At 44.7% G+C, this 15834-nt stretch overlaps 1 protein-coding gene across 1 annotated transcript in view; it reads right to left on the bottom strand.

Moving 5' to 3' along the window:
* The window catches only part of POLN (DNA polymerase nu), a 164344-nt gene that overhangs the window by 100559 nt on the left and 47951 nt on the right, over nucleotides 1-15834 (bottom strand). The window contains exons 6-11 of the mRNA XM_030801238.1: nucleotides 11778-11935; nucleotides 8783-8851; nucleotides 7207-7267; nucleotides 6472-6536; nucleotides 3637-3720; nucleotides 3218-3313 (exon numbers count right to left, since the gene is read on the bottom strand). Of these exons, the coding sequence (XP_030657098.1) occupies nucleotides 3218-3313; nucleotides 3637-3720; nucleotides 6472-6536; nucleotides 7207-7267; nucleotides 8783-8851; nucleotides 11778-11935 (533 nt within the window). The remainder of the gene's footprint in view (nucleotides 1-3217; nucleotides 3314-3636; nucleotides 3721-6471; nucleotides 6537-7206; nucleotides 7268-8782; nucleotides 8852-11777; nucleotides 11936-15834) is intronic.

Genomic DNA, 15834 nt, shown 5'->3' with positions numbered 1-15834 from the left:
AGGTGCATGTAGTCCCAGCTATTCAGGAGGCTGAGGCAGGAGAATCGCTTGAATCTGGAAGTGGGAGGTTGCAGTGAGCTGAGATTACATCAGTGCACTCCAGCCTGGGTGACAGGAGCGAGACTCTGTCTCAAAAAAAAAAATGTTTTTTTAGAAATCAATAACAAAAACTATCTGGGAATACCCCACACATTTGGAAATGTTAAGACACACTTCCAAACAACTCGATGGTCAAAGAATTATAACAGAAATGAGAAAATATGTAGAGTCAAACAATGAGAAAAAAATAATACATCTCAAAACTTGAAGGGTCCATTAGTGACTTCCTGAGCAACCACTATGCCCCAGGCATTGTACTAAGCACTGGGAACATCCTAGGAACAAAAAAAAAGTCATGCACTGTTAGGGATACATGTAGTTGGGGGAGCTGAGCAGCAGCAAATCTGTGTGTGACACAGGGGATACCATCAGCTGGTTTCCCCGACATCAAACATGGATTTGTGGAGGAAAAGGGCAGGGAGGGGACAGGCGCTGGGGTGAGAGGAGCCGCAACGCTCACCAAGGCCTCCAGGAAGGGGGAAGGGAGGATGGAGAGAAGTCATGAGAAGAAATCTGAATCTTGAATTTGGCCATGTACCTGGCACAAGCCAATCTTTTCATATGCATGAATGAGCAACTTGACTTACTCAGTTAAATCAAAGAGTGAGGCTAATGTGATTTATGCTCATCATGTCTTTATGGGAGAAAAATAGCTCCTCGTGAAAGCTGTTAACAAGAGAGCACATCAGCACCAGAAGAGAGTGATGCTTCCTTTCCTGCATTGCTGGTTGTCTGGAGAGGGAAGGGAGCTGCAAAGGGAAGGGCAACAGTGCCAGCTGGTGCCAGGACAGAGGTGAGCTCAGGTGCAAGTGTGGGATGCGCGGCTTGCCCAGGCAGCGCCCCCTGCTGGAGCTCTGGGGCATGCTGCCCATGTCCACTGTGGTGTTGAGACCCAAGCCTTAGTCTCTGCTGCAAGACAGATGCTGCTTCCAGGAACCACCTGCTGACCCAGCGCTCCATGAACACACCGCAGATGCTGAGTTAGCACCAGGGGCTGGTTTGGTTCTGGGAACAAACTGAAGTCTTTGATCTGCACAACCTACATTCCAATGGAAAAGGCAAACACACACCTAAGATAAACTTTAGGTAGTGGTGAGTTGTGTGCAGAAAATAACTCAAGGTGAAGAAACAGCCGTGACTGGGGGCCTTACTGTAGTCTGGGTGACCAGAGGTCTCCCGAATGCAATGTTTAAGCTGACAATCAGAAGCAAGCAGGAGAAATTTGTGGCACGAGTCTGGGGACAGAGAAGGAGCTGGTGCACAGAGCTGCAGGCAGCTCAGCAGCCGCTGGAGTGGGGAGAGAGAGGAGGTGCCAGGCCACGAAGGCACAGCCAGAGCACGGGCCTGGGGATACACTCTGCAGCTCGGATTTGATGCTAAGTGCAACAGAAGCTACTGGAAATCCTAGGGCAGTAACGTGACTTTTCCAATGCTTTTAAAGGATCACTCTGCCTGGGTGTGAGGGATAAGCAGCACAGGCAAGAGTGGTTGGAGGGATCTAAGTGAGAAAGGTTTATGGTGGGGGGATGGGGAAAAGGAGGCACGCTCAGGACCTATTTTGTGGGTAGAGACCATGACACTTGCTGTGAGGGGAGGCAGAAGGAAAGTCAAGGACGACTGATAGGACTTTACTCGGAATGGCCAACGCTTACTGGTCTTTTGAGAGCTTTTATGTCAGGCACGGTCCTAAGTGCTGTTTCACACAGACACATGGGCACACACACATGCACACACACTGAATCCTCACAAGATTCCAGTAGGGAAAGTACTATTATTATCTTTCTTTTATAGATCAGGAAACTGAGGCACAGAGCAGTCAAGTAATGTTTTCTTTCTTTTTTTTTTTTTTTGAGACGGAGTCTCGCTCTGTCGCCCAGGCTGGAGTGCAGTGGCGCAATCTCAGCTCACTGCAAGCTCTGCCTCCCGGGTTCACGCCATTCTCCTGCCTCAGCCTCTCCGAGTAGCTGGGACTACAGGCGCCTGCCACTACGCCCGGCTAATTTTTTGTATTTTTTAGTAGAGACAGGGTTTCACTGTGGTCTCGATCTCCTGACCTCGTGATCCGCCCGCCTCGGCCTCCCAAAGTGCTGGGATTACAAGCGTGAGCCACCGCGCCCGGCCGAGTAACGTTTTCATGTTGTCCAAACCATGCTGGCCAGTGATGGCTGACCCCACTGCCCTTGTTCTTACCCACTACTCTGCACTGGCTCCCAAGGACCTGGAAGGAGGATGGGCCCTTCGATAAGGTGGAGGAAGCTTGAAGAAGAAGAGGATTTGGAAGAGGGCAGTTCCAAGTCCCTCCAGTGGAGCATCCTCTGCAGGAGTCCATTATTCACCCAGTAACTGCCCATTAAACCAGCAAAGGCCAAGTGCGGGCACAGTCAACAAGCTCAGGCTCCTTGAGGGTCTGTACTCTAAGACACCCTCACAGGGCGGAGACTGGAGGAATGCGGTGCTGGAGAGGGAATAGGGCCAGAGGAGACATCTTAGAAAGAAACCTCCTCTGTTACAAAGTCAAATGCTGGACAGAGCACAGAAAGCACAAACTGGAGCCTCAAAAGCTGGCTCTCACCACAATAACCAATATTCACAATAACATGAATTCACTTATTTACTGACTTCCACTCTGTGTCTTTTCAGTAAAAGTACTCACTGGCTTCTGAATATTGATGTATACTCTCCCACTCCAACACAGCACAATCTCACTACTCCTTGTCTTCCAAAAAATTGATTCCTCTCAAGAGAGGGGTAGGTAAAATTCTCTAAAATAAATCTTGGGAAAGGAGAAGACTGATGACCCGTTTCTAGTTCCTCTTGGGGACACGAAGCAAAGAGGTTGTGACTGGATTGTGAAGAAGTTGGTTTTAAGAACTCCACCAAATTCTGCTTTTCAGGAAGTCAAGCCAATTAACTGCTTCTGCAAAGGTGTACTGTCTGCCTCTCTCTCCTTGGTCCGTAGCGAGAAAAGCAACCTTGTGTGGGGAGCCCCTCTTCTGCAGAAACTGCTGCCAGCATGAGGGGACGGCCTAAGAGTCTCGGGTGGGTCTGAAGGTCAGCACACATATGGTGCAGACATGCTGTCATTCTAAAAAGAAAAAGGGTAACTCTGAAACCTTACCACTGCTTCTGATGTGGACGGGTATTTCTGCAGCCCCGTTCTGGGGAGACTGTTCCTTTGACTCAGCAGGTGCAGCTTTAACTTGCCAAAGAGGATCTTCAACAAAGCAATTTACACATGGTGAGGGAATCTCACATTTGAGAGAAATAGAACATTACTATAGCAGAGCCTATGCCACCAGCCAGAGAAGACACACCCAAACAGACATTACAACATGCTTAAATTCTCATTTAGTACTTTTCTTCAATTTAAAGGCTTTGAAGTAATGAATCTCAATGTGTTCATTACTTGTGAGAGAACATGAAAAACTTACTTTTCAGATAGTTGACATAAAATAATACTTATAAATTCAAAATAAATCTCCCTTTAACTCCTGAATAAGAAATACATTTTATGAAAGAACCAAAATTCAGCTTTACCTCTCGAAGCTGGTTATTGCTCATTATAAGAAACCGTTCTCCTGCAACAAAATGAGCTTCTTGCTCCAATTCCTTGAGACGAGCCTGAAAATATGATACACACAATTAATCTCATTCATAGTTTTCACAATTTAAGATTATTTAATTTGTTCATCAAACAATTCTCAACAGCGAGATGGGCACAGTGGTTTATGCCTGTAATACCAACCCTTTGGGAGGCTGAGGCAGGAGGATCACTTGAGACCAGGAGTTTGAGACCAGCCTGGGCAACATAGTGTGGCCCCACCACTAAAAAAAAAAAAAAAAAAAATTAGCTGGGCATGGTGGTGCACACCTGTAGTCCTAGCTACTTGGGAGGCTGAGGTGGGAGGACTGTATGAACCCAAGAGTTCAAGGGTGCAGTGAGTTATAACTGTGCCATTGCACTCCAGCCTGTGTGACAGGGAGACACTGTCTCAACAAACAAACACATACACACAAAATTCCCAAAGAAAGCTCTTAAGAGAGTAATAAATAATCTATAATTTATCAAAATAAGCATAAAAATACATATTTTGGCCAGGCACGGTGGTTCACACCTGTGATCCCAGCACTTTGGGAGGCTGAGGCAGGTGGGTATCTTGAGCCAAGGAGTTTGAGACCAGCCTGGGCAACATAGTGAGACCTCATCTCTACAAAAAAATAAAAAATAAATAAACATGTTTTGCCTCATGGTGAAATACCTAGGCTCATAGAGGCATCCTCTAACAAAGGTAAGAAAACAAACTTAAAGAAGCAAAAATAATGGGAAGGAAAGAATCAATTCTCCAACAATATTAAGACTAGAAAAGGGATCCAACATCACACAGAACAAGACAGAGGTAGAAAGTATAGGAAACAGGCTTGTATCCAGAATACATCAGGATATCCTATACATCAGTAAGAAGAAATATAAAAATGGGCAAAAGACTTGAGCAGATCCTTTACGAAAAGAAATTCCTAAAAGCTAATGATGCTATGAAAAGCTAATCAACCCCACTAATGTGAAATGTGACATACAAAATGATATCACTCTGGTCCAGAGCTCTAAAGTAGAGTCAGGGAGCCATTCTAAGGACCGCCTGCATGACCTGAAATGCTGAAAAACAAAAACAAAAAAACAAGAACTTGCATCGAACCTCTGAACTGGGCCAAACTGCAATGACCACAACAGCCTGGAAAACAGCTAGATTTTGCCAGTGCTGCACCTCCTGAAGAGCGACAACCAATGAGCTGAACGGACTCATGTACTAAGCCAACCGCCTCCACCAATGATAATTCTTTCACAACAACTGTGTATTCACCCTTAGCTTCCTTTTAAAAATCTCAACTCCCCTTCTTCTCTTCAGAACACATATTGGCCTTTAGCTGAACCTGTGTCTCCTGAATTGCAATTTCTAAGACCCCAGTAATGCCTTGTCTAACTGCTTTGCAGTCTGGTCTTTCACCTCTTCTTGGTTGACATTAGTAATCAGGAAAATAGAAACAAAACTCATAATGAGATATCATTATAGCCTCACCAAAATGGCTACAATGTAAAAGTCTGATGCAGCCAGGGGAAGTGAGGATGTGCAAAATGAGATCCCGTATGCATTCTCATGGGTGAGACTCTGGGAAGCCATTGGGCATTATTGATAAAACTAAGCAACAGCTTCCCTGTGTCCCAGCAGCACTAGTCACCTCATAGCCCACAGAAACCTGTGCCCACGGGCACGGGGAATGCACTCAGACGTACAGCGTGGTTTGTAATGACTGCCACTTGGAAACAACCACACGCCTATTGGCAGTGGGACAGAGACACCAAGGGCAGCACAGTCCACAACAGAAAACTCCACAGCACTGAGTGACACACAGAAATACAGGTGGAGCTGAGATGTAGAAGGCTGGGTGAAAGGCCACATGTAAATCACTGTTTACTTACAGTTCAAAAGCAAAGCTAAACTACATTGTTTAGGCTTTGAAGTGGGAAGGCTAGAAAGAAAAGCAACAATGAAAAGGCTACAAAAGTCAGGGTTGCAAGTTACTTTTGGCAGCGAGAAAGGGGTTCTGATAGGGAAAGCACACAGGCTCTGGAAATTCTATGCTTTGAGCCAGGTGATGGTTATATTGGGGTTTCCTTTAAACATTTTATTTTAAAGGTGCTCCTGGCATGTGGGTTAGCCTTTTTAAAAATTTGTGCAGATGTATGAGGTACATGAGAAAATGCATTACATGTATATAATATGTGGTGGTCAATTCAGGGTATTCAGAGCGCCCATCATTCAAGTTCAATACCTTTTGTTAAGTACAGTCATTCTACGCTGCTATCAAACACTGAATTTATTTCATTTTACTGTATGTTTGCACCCTTTAGCCCGCTTCTCTTCATCTTCGCCCTCCCCACTGCTCACCCTTCCCAGTCTCTGTGTCTATTTTCCCACTCTCTACCTACATGTGTTTTCTTAAGAAAACTGAAGTAGAGAGTTTTTAAGTATTTTTTCATGCATCTTTACACATCTCTGTATTTTTGTTTTTCAAGAAACCCAGGAATTCCTTCACCAAACTACAGGGGACAATGTCCCTGTAAGAAAAACGTAACTTCTGAGAAGGAGGCTGAGGAGCCATTAAAGAAGTCCCCAGACACACATGCACTAGATGCTGTTTAGGTCTTTTCAATGCTTGGTTCTCCCCTGCAGGAGTCAGAAAGAGGGAGAAACACTGTCAACATCAAACAAGGAAGAGAAGAAAAGGAGAATCTACTCTAGACCTGCCACTGGGAACAACTATCTCATGCACGAAAGAGATGGCCAGTACAAACCGTCTGGAATAATAACTTACCCCAAGAAGTGCTGACGTCTTCTCCATCTCCTCTTTGTTCACCTGAATGGCGTGGCTTTCCATCACTGTGATTCAAAACCCAAACCAGATCATATTTGCATTAATGTATCCTCTTTACTAAAGACTAAAATGCTTCGCTCCCTGATGAGGACAATAAGGACTGCAACTGCCATTTACTCAGCACCTGCTGCATGCCAACCTCTGCACAGGATCTGTCAGGATCCCTGTGTCATACAGGCAAATGGGCGCATTGACAGAGCTGGCCTTTGAGGTGGGAGTGGGCAAGGGGACCACACTGGCCAGCCTGGCCCTTCCCACACTGTGAATGCCCCCTGGCTGACGTGGTGCCCATCAGGACCTGCGTCAAAGGCAAAGGCAGAAGAGAGCCCTGGGTTGGTTCTTGCAGGAAGGTTCTCAAGGTTATAAGGACAGCAAACCAGAATGAGAGACAGCCACTAACACATAAAACATCTAGAGAAGCCTACTCCTCCTGGGCCAGGCAGCACAGCAGGGATCCCATATGACCAAGATGTCAGAACCTCTAGTCTTTCCACACCAAGAGGGAATGCAGTCCAACCCCTCACTACAGAAAGGGAAAATAATAGGCTTGCTACCTCTCTGGTGCCCATGAGATATACTATCCACTCCTAAGTAAGGTACGGAGAAATATTCATCCCAAACAATATGAAGAACCCTCTAGAAAAATGGCTGTACTTCATCTTTATGGTAACTTACCTGCCAAAATTGGTATCAGAGGAAGCTCCAAAGTACAAAATAGTTGCCATAAACCATAATCCTGTTTAATAGGAAGAAATAACATCAATGTCAATTTAAATATTATTGTATCTGCATTTTGTTGAAAAGCTTTTTTTTTTTTTTTTTTTGAGAGAGTCTTGCTCTGCTGCCCAGGTTGGAGTGCGGTGGCGCGATCTCAGCACACTGCAACCTCCATCTCCAGGGTTCAAGTGATTCTCCTGTCTCAGCCTCTTGAGTAGCTGGGACTACAGGCACCCCCCACCATGACAGGCTAATTTTAAAAATTTTTGGTAGAGATGGAGTTTCACCATGTAGGCCAGGCTGGTTTTGAACTCCTGACCTCAAGTGATCTGCCCATCTTGGCCTCCCGAAGTGCTGGGATTACAGGCATGAGCCACTGCGCCCAACCAAAAAGCCTACTTAATTTTGTTGAGCTAGAATTAAGGCGACCCCTATCATGGGCATGGCTGGTCTCCTACCCAACCTCTACTCCTCTTGCTTGCTCTTCCTAATAAACTCTTATTTCCCTTAAGTAGGCTATTTTATTACCAAGATCTGGTAGAGATATTTAGAAATATAGATAGGTTGAAGTCAAACATTGGAAGTGGAAAAAAAGAAATAAAAAGAAATATCTGATAGGCCAAGCCCCATTCTCAATTTTCTTCACTCTTTTTCATTTTTAAGATTGATTTAAGCATTTGTGGACTTTTAGTCTACCATTTTAATTTCAGAATAGGCTTATTGAATTCTCAAAATTTACCAATAATTCTCATTGATTTTTCACTGCCACTATGGATTAATTTGAGGAACATTAGAATCTTTATTCCAGGCCACCTCCCCTGAGAGCATGGAATCTCTATTTATCTGGGCCTTCCTGTGTTCTTCATGAGTCTCATCATTTTTATTTTTCCTGCTGCCATGAGAGAGTCCCAGGCTCCATCCTCCAACTCTTGCCCTCATGTTCCCTCCTGCCCCTCCAGACCCATTCTCTGCCCTGCCCTTGCCCATAAGGCGGGGCAGGCCCCTCCAGCTTACATCACCTGGGCCACTCCTCTGCCCTCAGATTTGGCATTGAAGGCAGAAGGGAGGGAAACAGGCTGAGCTACTGCCTGTCCCTGGAGGTTTTTCCTTCTGGCTGGTTCCCTTTGCTCTCCCTGGCCTCTGGACACAGTCCCTCCACTCAACTCTTCTTGGTGGTTCACTGCAGTGGCTGTCTACTTCCCAGGAAGACTCTGGTTGAGTGAAGCTATGTCCATCCCACCATTAATCAAAATCAATGCTCAGCTTTTACATTAACTATGGCATTGGAAACATCCCACTTGAAGAGGAGGCTTTAAAAAATATTACAATTGTTTTCAACCTACAGAAAGCGTTTTTAAAACTTCAGGTCTTATCATTCTAGACTGCCCTTTTCTGAGTAATGCACAGGTTAATTTGTTCTTAGAACTCAATGTTTCGTTTCCTTCACATTCAAACTCCCTGGGAGTGCGGGTGCGAATGAAAAGACATCTCTTGTGAGTCTCTGTCAGCCAGAAATTATAATAAAACGCCTTGCCTTCAGTTTAGAGCAAAGGTCCATTGTAAGTCTGTAGAGTATCTTCAGGTTCTCACGTACATTCTGATTCTTTAAAAGAGCAAAAGTATTTTTAAAAATCAGATAAACTTGGTGGCAGTGCTCATCACAGTCTGCAACTGACATGACTTGAAAAATGTTTCCTAGTAAAATCCCACGAGGTTTTCAATGGTAGATGTCATGTATGTGGTAGTATCACCAAACACCTCTACTAGACAAGTTCCCATCTATAGAAAGTGCTTCTACTGTGCAAGTGCAAGCTATCCATAGTTGGACACTTCCTCCCAACCTAGGGTATTTCTTTATTTTACAGATTGAGAAACAGAACCACAAAGAAGCCTAATGTCTCAGGTACAATGATTAAATGGTAGTAGGGAGGGGAGAATGCAGACCTGGCCTCTCTGGAGTCCACAGCTCCATTCTCTCAGCCTTACCACCTTGTACCCGCGCACAGCTGCTCCCACGTTCCACACTTACCCCTCCATTCTCACCCCAGGAGATGCACACAGAGGCCCTGGGAGATGACAAACAAGGGTCTGTGTTCAGCTGACAAAGAGGGAGATGGGATGAGATGTGTCCCTCAATACAGAGTCTAATTATCCTTCCCCTAACCTGGAGCACCAGGACCTCTTCAACACCCCATTCTGCCAAACAAATCCCCCCGCCTCCAGCCCACTCAGACTCAGTTCTCTGCTGAAGGCCTGAGATTAGAGTGAACATCCCATGGGACCAGCGGCTAACCGCACACACCCTGGCATTGTTTCCTAGTCATCTTGACTGTGGCTCTCCTGTGAATGTTGGGAGAACATCCTGTGGAAGAGTCCTTCCACGTCAAGTTCTTGACTGCCACCTGGCAGAATTCTACCTGGCTGCCTGCAGGAGCCTTCCACACCCCAAAGCTGACCATGTGACTCCTAGTTTGAATACCCCCAGGACAGGCCCAGCTCCCTGGTATGGCACAGCTGCATGAGGAGCCCCTACATCTTCTCTGGCTCCCCACAGCCATGCCTCCTTCTCCCCAGGTTGGTCTTGCTGTCCTCCACAGAGGCACCATGTTCTCTGAGAGTCTTACCGTATCCCTGCTGCTCCCTCTACCTGGAACTCTCTTCCATTTATCTGAACAATTCATGCCACCTCTTTGGAGAGAAGGGTGTAATCTGTGATCGTGTAGATTAATGGCTGGACTTCCATCTCCCACCCTCATCCATGCCCTGCATGGCTCAACTACAGAGACATATCTGGCTGATGAGACATAAACAGAACTGCATCTGAGGCTGCCTCTTTTCTGCCTGGAGTGTGGATGAGTTGAACCCTGGCCTCAATTTGACCCTGGGCAAGGTACATGTACGTTAACCTTTCTACACCTCAGTTTTCTCATCTGTAAACTGGGACTGATAATTCTGAGATGGACAACTCCTTCTTTCTAATATCTCAGCTTCTGTTTGGAGAAGTCTCCCTGCCTGATGGCATGAATTCTGGGTAGGGATACTAATCAAGATGCCCGGGCTCCCTGGTGGGGTGTAGACACATGGTACAAGGAGGGAAAGAAAACACTCTCCAAGTGCTGAAACTTTTACTTTTGGACACAGAAAAGGTCATGGCTCAGTGCTGCCACCATGCCTACCAGTTCCAGCTCCCTGGGACCCAGGGCTGCCTGGCTCCTGTTCTTCCCAAGGCCTGGTACTGCTTTTCCTCTGATTCTGTGGGCTACCCTATATCCTTCTGATAAATCTCTTTTTATATTAAGGGAGAGTGCATTTCTGCAACTTATAACCCCAAATCCCTATTGGTACAAATCTTCACATCACAGATGATCTGTGAGGATGAAGTACATGAGGCAAATATCCCCAGCTCAGTGCCCAGTGCCCGGCACGGGCTCATATCACCTCTTACCCCCAGCTCAGTGCCCAGTGCCCAGCATGGGCTCACATCACCTCTTACCCCCAGCTCAGTGCCCAGTACGTGGCGCGGGCTCACATCACCTCTTGCTTTGCTCTGATTGCTTGAGCTAGCTCAGTAGCCTGTGTGTTCTTCCAGCAGCGATTTTACCATGTAACTGTTCACTGACAGCTAACTAGAAAGCCTGAACAGGGTGGCCCCAACTGTGGCCACATTGCCACCACTAGACACCTCTCCTCTGGGGCCTGCTGAGAAGTCTCTCTCTCTGGGTTCTAGGCACAGTTCTAGAAGCTGTGAGTGCCTTTGTTTCTCCAGATGGTGCTTCCTGATAATGAGGGGCATCTCTAGCAGGGGAGGGCCTGGAGAGAGACCCAAGACAGTTTTTTTTTTTTTTTTTTTTTGAGACAGAGTCTTACTCTGTCACTCAGGCTGGAGTTCAGGGGCATGATCTCGGCTTACTGCAACCTCTGCCTCCCAGGTTCAAGCAATTCTCCTGCCTCAGCCTCCTGAGTAGCTGGAACTACAGGCACCTGTCACCATGATTGGCTAATTTTTATATTTTTAGTAGAGACGGGGTTTCACCAGGTTGGCTAGGTTGGTCTTGGACTCCTGGCCTCAAGTGATCAGCCCACCTCAGCCTCCCAAAGCGCTGTGATTACAGGCATGAGCTGCTGCACCAAGCCCAAGACCCAGGGCAGTTCTGACCATTCTCTCCACACAGACTGAAGAGTAGCCATCCCAGGACCTCTGGCACTGTGGCCACATCACCAGCACTAAGGATTTATCAATGAGTGGCATTGTGTTCATGGAGCAGGTGACACTGACACCAGAGAGTCGTCTGGAAGAGTCACACTATGGACAGATTTCTAGGAACAGATGCCATGGAAGAACAGCCATCACTCATTCTTATTCAACATCCTCCACCAGAAATGCCAAGGTCACAACTATTTGTGCTGAATAAGTGAAAATGAATGTTGACAAAGTTCTTTTTACTATTAGGCTATCAATAAAATAGAAAAAGCTTCCAGAAAAAATAGGATGTATTAAGGTTGATAAAACCTTATCTTAAACAACTCACCACAATATTTCTTGAGGAATTTCCATATGTGCTGTTCACTTTAACCGTAATGGATTTTTCACAGTATTTTTCTACTAAATCTTCAAAAGAGGGTGTGGCATCACTAGGATCTATAAGCCATGCAGCAATTCTGGGATCTAGCCCTACAAAATCAGCAACTGAAGAGAAAAATGTCATTCAATCATCCCAAGAAAAACCAATAGCTGTTTTTCCTGCTTTGACAAGGTTCTTAAGTTCAAACGAATAGTAGTAGTATTGTCATCCTCTCAAATTATAGAGCTAAGGACCAAAGTGACTTTCCATTATTCTCCAGAATTTACAACCTTTGATAAGGCAGCCTCGATGAACCCAAGTCCCACATGGCCCATCTCTGTGGGCGTCACATTAAAGAGGCAGATTTCGGCCAGGCGCGGTGGCTCACGCCTGTAATCCTAGCACTTTGGGAGGCCGAGGCGGGCGGATCACGAGGTCAGGAGATCGAGACCATGGTGAAACCCCGTCTCTACTAAAAATGCAAAAAATTAGCTGGGCGCAGTGGCGGGCGCCTGTAGTCCCAGCTACTCGGGAGGCTGAGGCAGGAGAATGGCGTGAACCCGGGAGGCGGAGCTTGCAGTGAGCTGAGATTGCACCACTGCACTCCAGCCTGGGCGACAGAGCGAGACTCCGTCTCAAAATAAATAAATAAATAAATAAATAAAAAATAAAGAGGCAGATTTCAAGTAGCCATAAAGGAGGGACTCCAAGCTCACTTGCAATTTGGATCTCTCAGAAACATGTTAAAAGCTGCTGAAGTCACAGTAGTGGGCCATGCTTCCTGCCTCCACTCCTCCTTGCTCCTCTTTCCCTCAGGCATCCTCTCTGCCAAGTCCTGCCCTCCTCCAGCCTCTCACTGGGCTGTCTGGCAGCATAGAGTCTGGAATCCAAGCCTCTTGAGCCAAAGGAAGAAGGGCGGGAGTTGCCTGAGCACACACGACACCCTCGTCACTGAGTGTTGAACAGGTAGTGTGTGCAAGGCAAAGACACTTTGGCATTCTCCCTGAAGTGCGGAAAATCCACAAGACAACTAATGTGTGGCGCTTTGGTGCTGTGGAAGGAACACCAGGCCTGGATTCTGAATCACCCTCTGAGCCTGGGAGGCCACCTTGCCCCTTCAGTGTTAGTTTCTTCATCCAAAATCTGGGGGGAAAGGTTACTGTAATTATCTGCGATATACATGAGAAAATGCTTTTTAAAAAGTAAACACGATATTTGCTAAACAAACAAGTTTTTATACCAGAACACTTTAGACATGAAGGGAGAGTCATAAAAGGCTGGAGAGGTGGGGTGGGCTATAAATCAATAGACAAACTAAATCCTAAAGTGACTGCTTTTTAAGTCACTTTAAAATTTTGAATTGTGCCATACAAAAATAGGGAGTTTGCCTTTAAATAAAACTATAGTCTTAGATCATATCACATTAAATATTATATGTTCAGGCATCTTTAAATTATACCAGTCTAAGAGATTTATATTTACCAAAGCAGCCAGTATTATGACTTTCTCACTTGATATCTAGGAAGTTTCTTACAGTGGCACATTTGGAGCTCTGGATAAGAGGAGTTAGTGGTCCTCTGGCTGCCTGCCACCTCTGCCAGCAGTACATGATTTTCTACAACACTGTCTGGTGATGCAGACTGACCCAATAGCACTGTTTCACTCCACTTCCCTTTTCAATGCTTTAATATTCCAAAAGTAATGGTTATCAACATATATTTTTTAAAATCCTTGGGGAAGCTCTGACAGTATAAGAATGCTCTGGGAGATGGTCCCTGTAATCTCTTGCAACTGACAAACTGAAGCCTGCCAGGACAAATCCCACACTAGGGAGAAAATGCCAGTAGCTGAAAAAGAAATGCTAACAAAATAAGATTTAAAACAAGCTCAGAAAATTAAGAAAGAGTAAAAGCTATAAAAAAGTAAGTAAATCCGAATTATATACTTAGAAATTAGGTGACTTAGAAAAAGAAAAATTATACAAAGAAATGACAGAATCTAGGAGAGAAAATTAAAAAAAAAAGATATTTCAGAAATAAAAACTAAACTGGCAAGACACAAAAGCAAATAAACATAATAGCTAACTACTTAAAGTAAAAAAAAGATTTTAAAAAAGGGAATTTTTTGTTTATTTTGTTTGTTTTTTTGAGACTGAGTCTTGCTCTGTTGATCAAGCTGGAGAGCAATGGCACGATCTCTGCTCACTGCAACCTCCGCCTCTCAGGATCAAGTGATTCTCCTGCCTCAGCCTCCCAAGTAGCTGGGATTATAGGCACCCACCACCACGCCCAGCTAATTTTTGTTTTTTTAGTAGAGATAGGGTTTCACCATGTTGGCCAGGCTGGTCTTGAACTCCTGACCTCAGTTGATCTGCCCACCTCAGCCTCCCAAAGTGCTGGGATTACAGGCATAAGCCACTGTGCCCAGCCAAAAAAGACAGATTTTTTTTTTAAATAAAAAAAGAATCAAGTCCAACAGAACTTAAAAATAAAATAAAATTTTAAAAAATCAAAAAGAAATTAAGAGACTGAAAATGGATTCTGGATAAAAAATGATAAATACGACAAAAAGATAAATATGAAAGACAAGAAGATTCAACATATGAAATAGGAAATCAAAGGAAAAAAACAAACGAACACAGCACTAAACACTGTAATTCAAGATGACTTTAGGCCGGGCGTGGTGGCTCACGCCTGTAATCCCAGCACTTTGGGAGGCTGAGGCAGATCACGAGGTCAGGAGAGGCAGATCACGAGATCAGGAGATCGAGCCCATCCTGGCTAACACGATGAAACCCTGTCTCTACTAAAAATACAAAAAATTAGCCGGGTGTGGTGGCGGGCACCTGCAGTCCCAGCTACTGGGGAGGCTGAGGCAGGAGGCTAGTGTGAACCCAGGAGGCGGAGCTTTCAGTGTGCCGAGATCACACCACTGCACTGCAGCCTGGGCAACAGAGCGAGACTCTGTCTCAAAAAAAAAAAGATGACTTTAAACTACATAAAGACATATACATAATCAATACAGTGTAGTATCAACAAAGAATAGACCTACAGATCAGTGGAACAGAATCGAGAGTCTAGAAATAAACCTATACATCAGTGGTTGATTGATTTTCAACAAAGGTACTAAGAACGGTGTTGGATACCAACAATGGGTTGAATTGTGGTCCTCAAAAGATAACTCCACCCAGAATCTCAGAATGGGAACTTACTGAAATAAGGGCCTTTGCAGATATAATTATGGTAGGAATCTTGAGATGAGATCATCTTAAGTTAGGGTGAGCCCTAAATCCAATGATGGGTGTCCTTATGAGAGACAGAAAAGAAGGTGACATATAGAGACATGCAGAGGGAAAAGGCCATACGAGGATGGAAGCAGAGACTGGAGGGATGTGTCTACAAGTCAAGGAGTGGAAAGGACTTCCAGCCACCACCAGGAGCTGGGGGAGAGTCACAGAATGGATTTTCCCTCAGAGACTCCAGAAGGAACTGCCAGCACCTTAATTTGGACTTCCAGCCTCCAGAACTGTAAGAAAATAAATTTTTGTTGTTTTAAGCACTCAGTTTATGGTAATGTTACAGCAGACCTAGGACACTAATACAGACCCCTACCCTCACACCATATGCAAAAATTAACCAAAAATGGATCATAAGCCTAACCTCAGAGAGAAAATGATTAAACTTATATGAAAAAAATGAGTAAATCTTTCTGACCTTGGATTAAACAATAGTTTCTTAGATTTGACACCCAAAACACAAACAACAAAAGAAAACACTAATAAATCGGATTTCCTTAAAAAAAAAAAAAGTGTGCTTCAAAGGACATCAAGAAACTAAAAAGACAAGTCACAGATTGGGAGAAAGTATTTGCAAATTGTATATCTGACAATAAACTCATATTAGAATATATAAATAATTCTTACAAATAATAAAAAGACAAATAACGCAATTTTAAAATGGGCAAAATATTTGAACAGACATTTCTCCAAAAAAAGATGTAAAAGTGGCCAATAAGCACATGAGAA

The sequence above is a fragment of the Nomascus leucogenys genome, chromosome 20 (genome assembly GCF_006542625.1).
Source record: "Nomascus leucogenys isolate Asia chromosome 20, Asia_NLE_v1, whole genome shotgun sequence".
In the NCBI taxonomy this organism is placed as follows: domain Eukaryota; kingdom Metazoa; phylum Chordata; class Mammalia; order Primates; family Hylobatidae; genus Nomascus; species Nomascus leucogenys.
The sequence above is the reverse complement of the archived record's forward strand: the minus strand, read 5'-3'. Positions and strand labels throughout refer to the sequence as shown.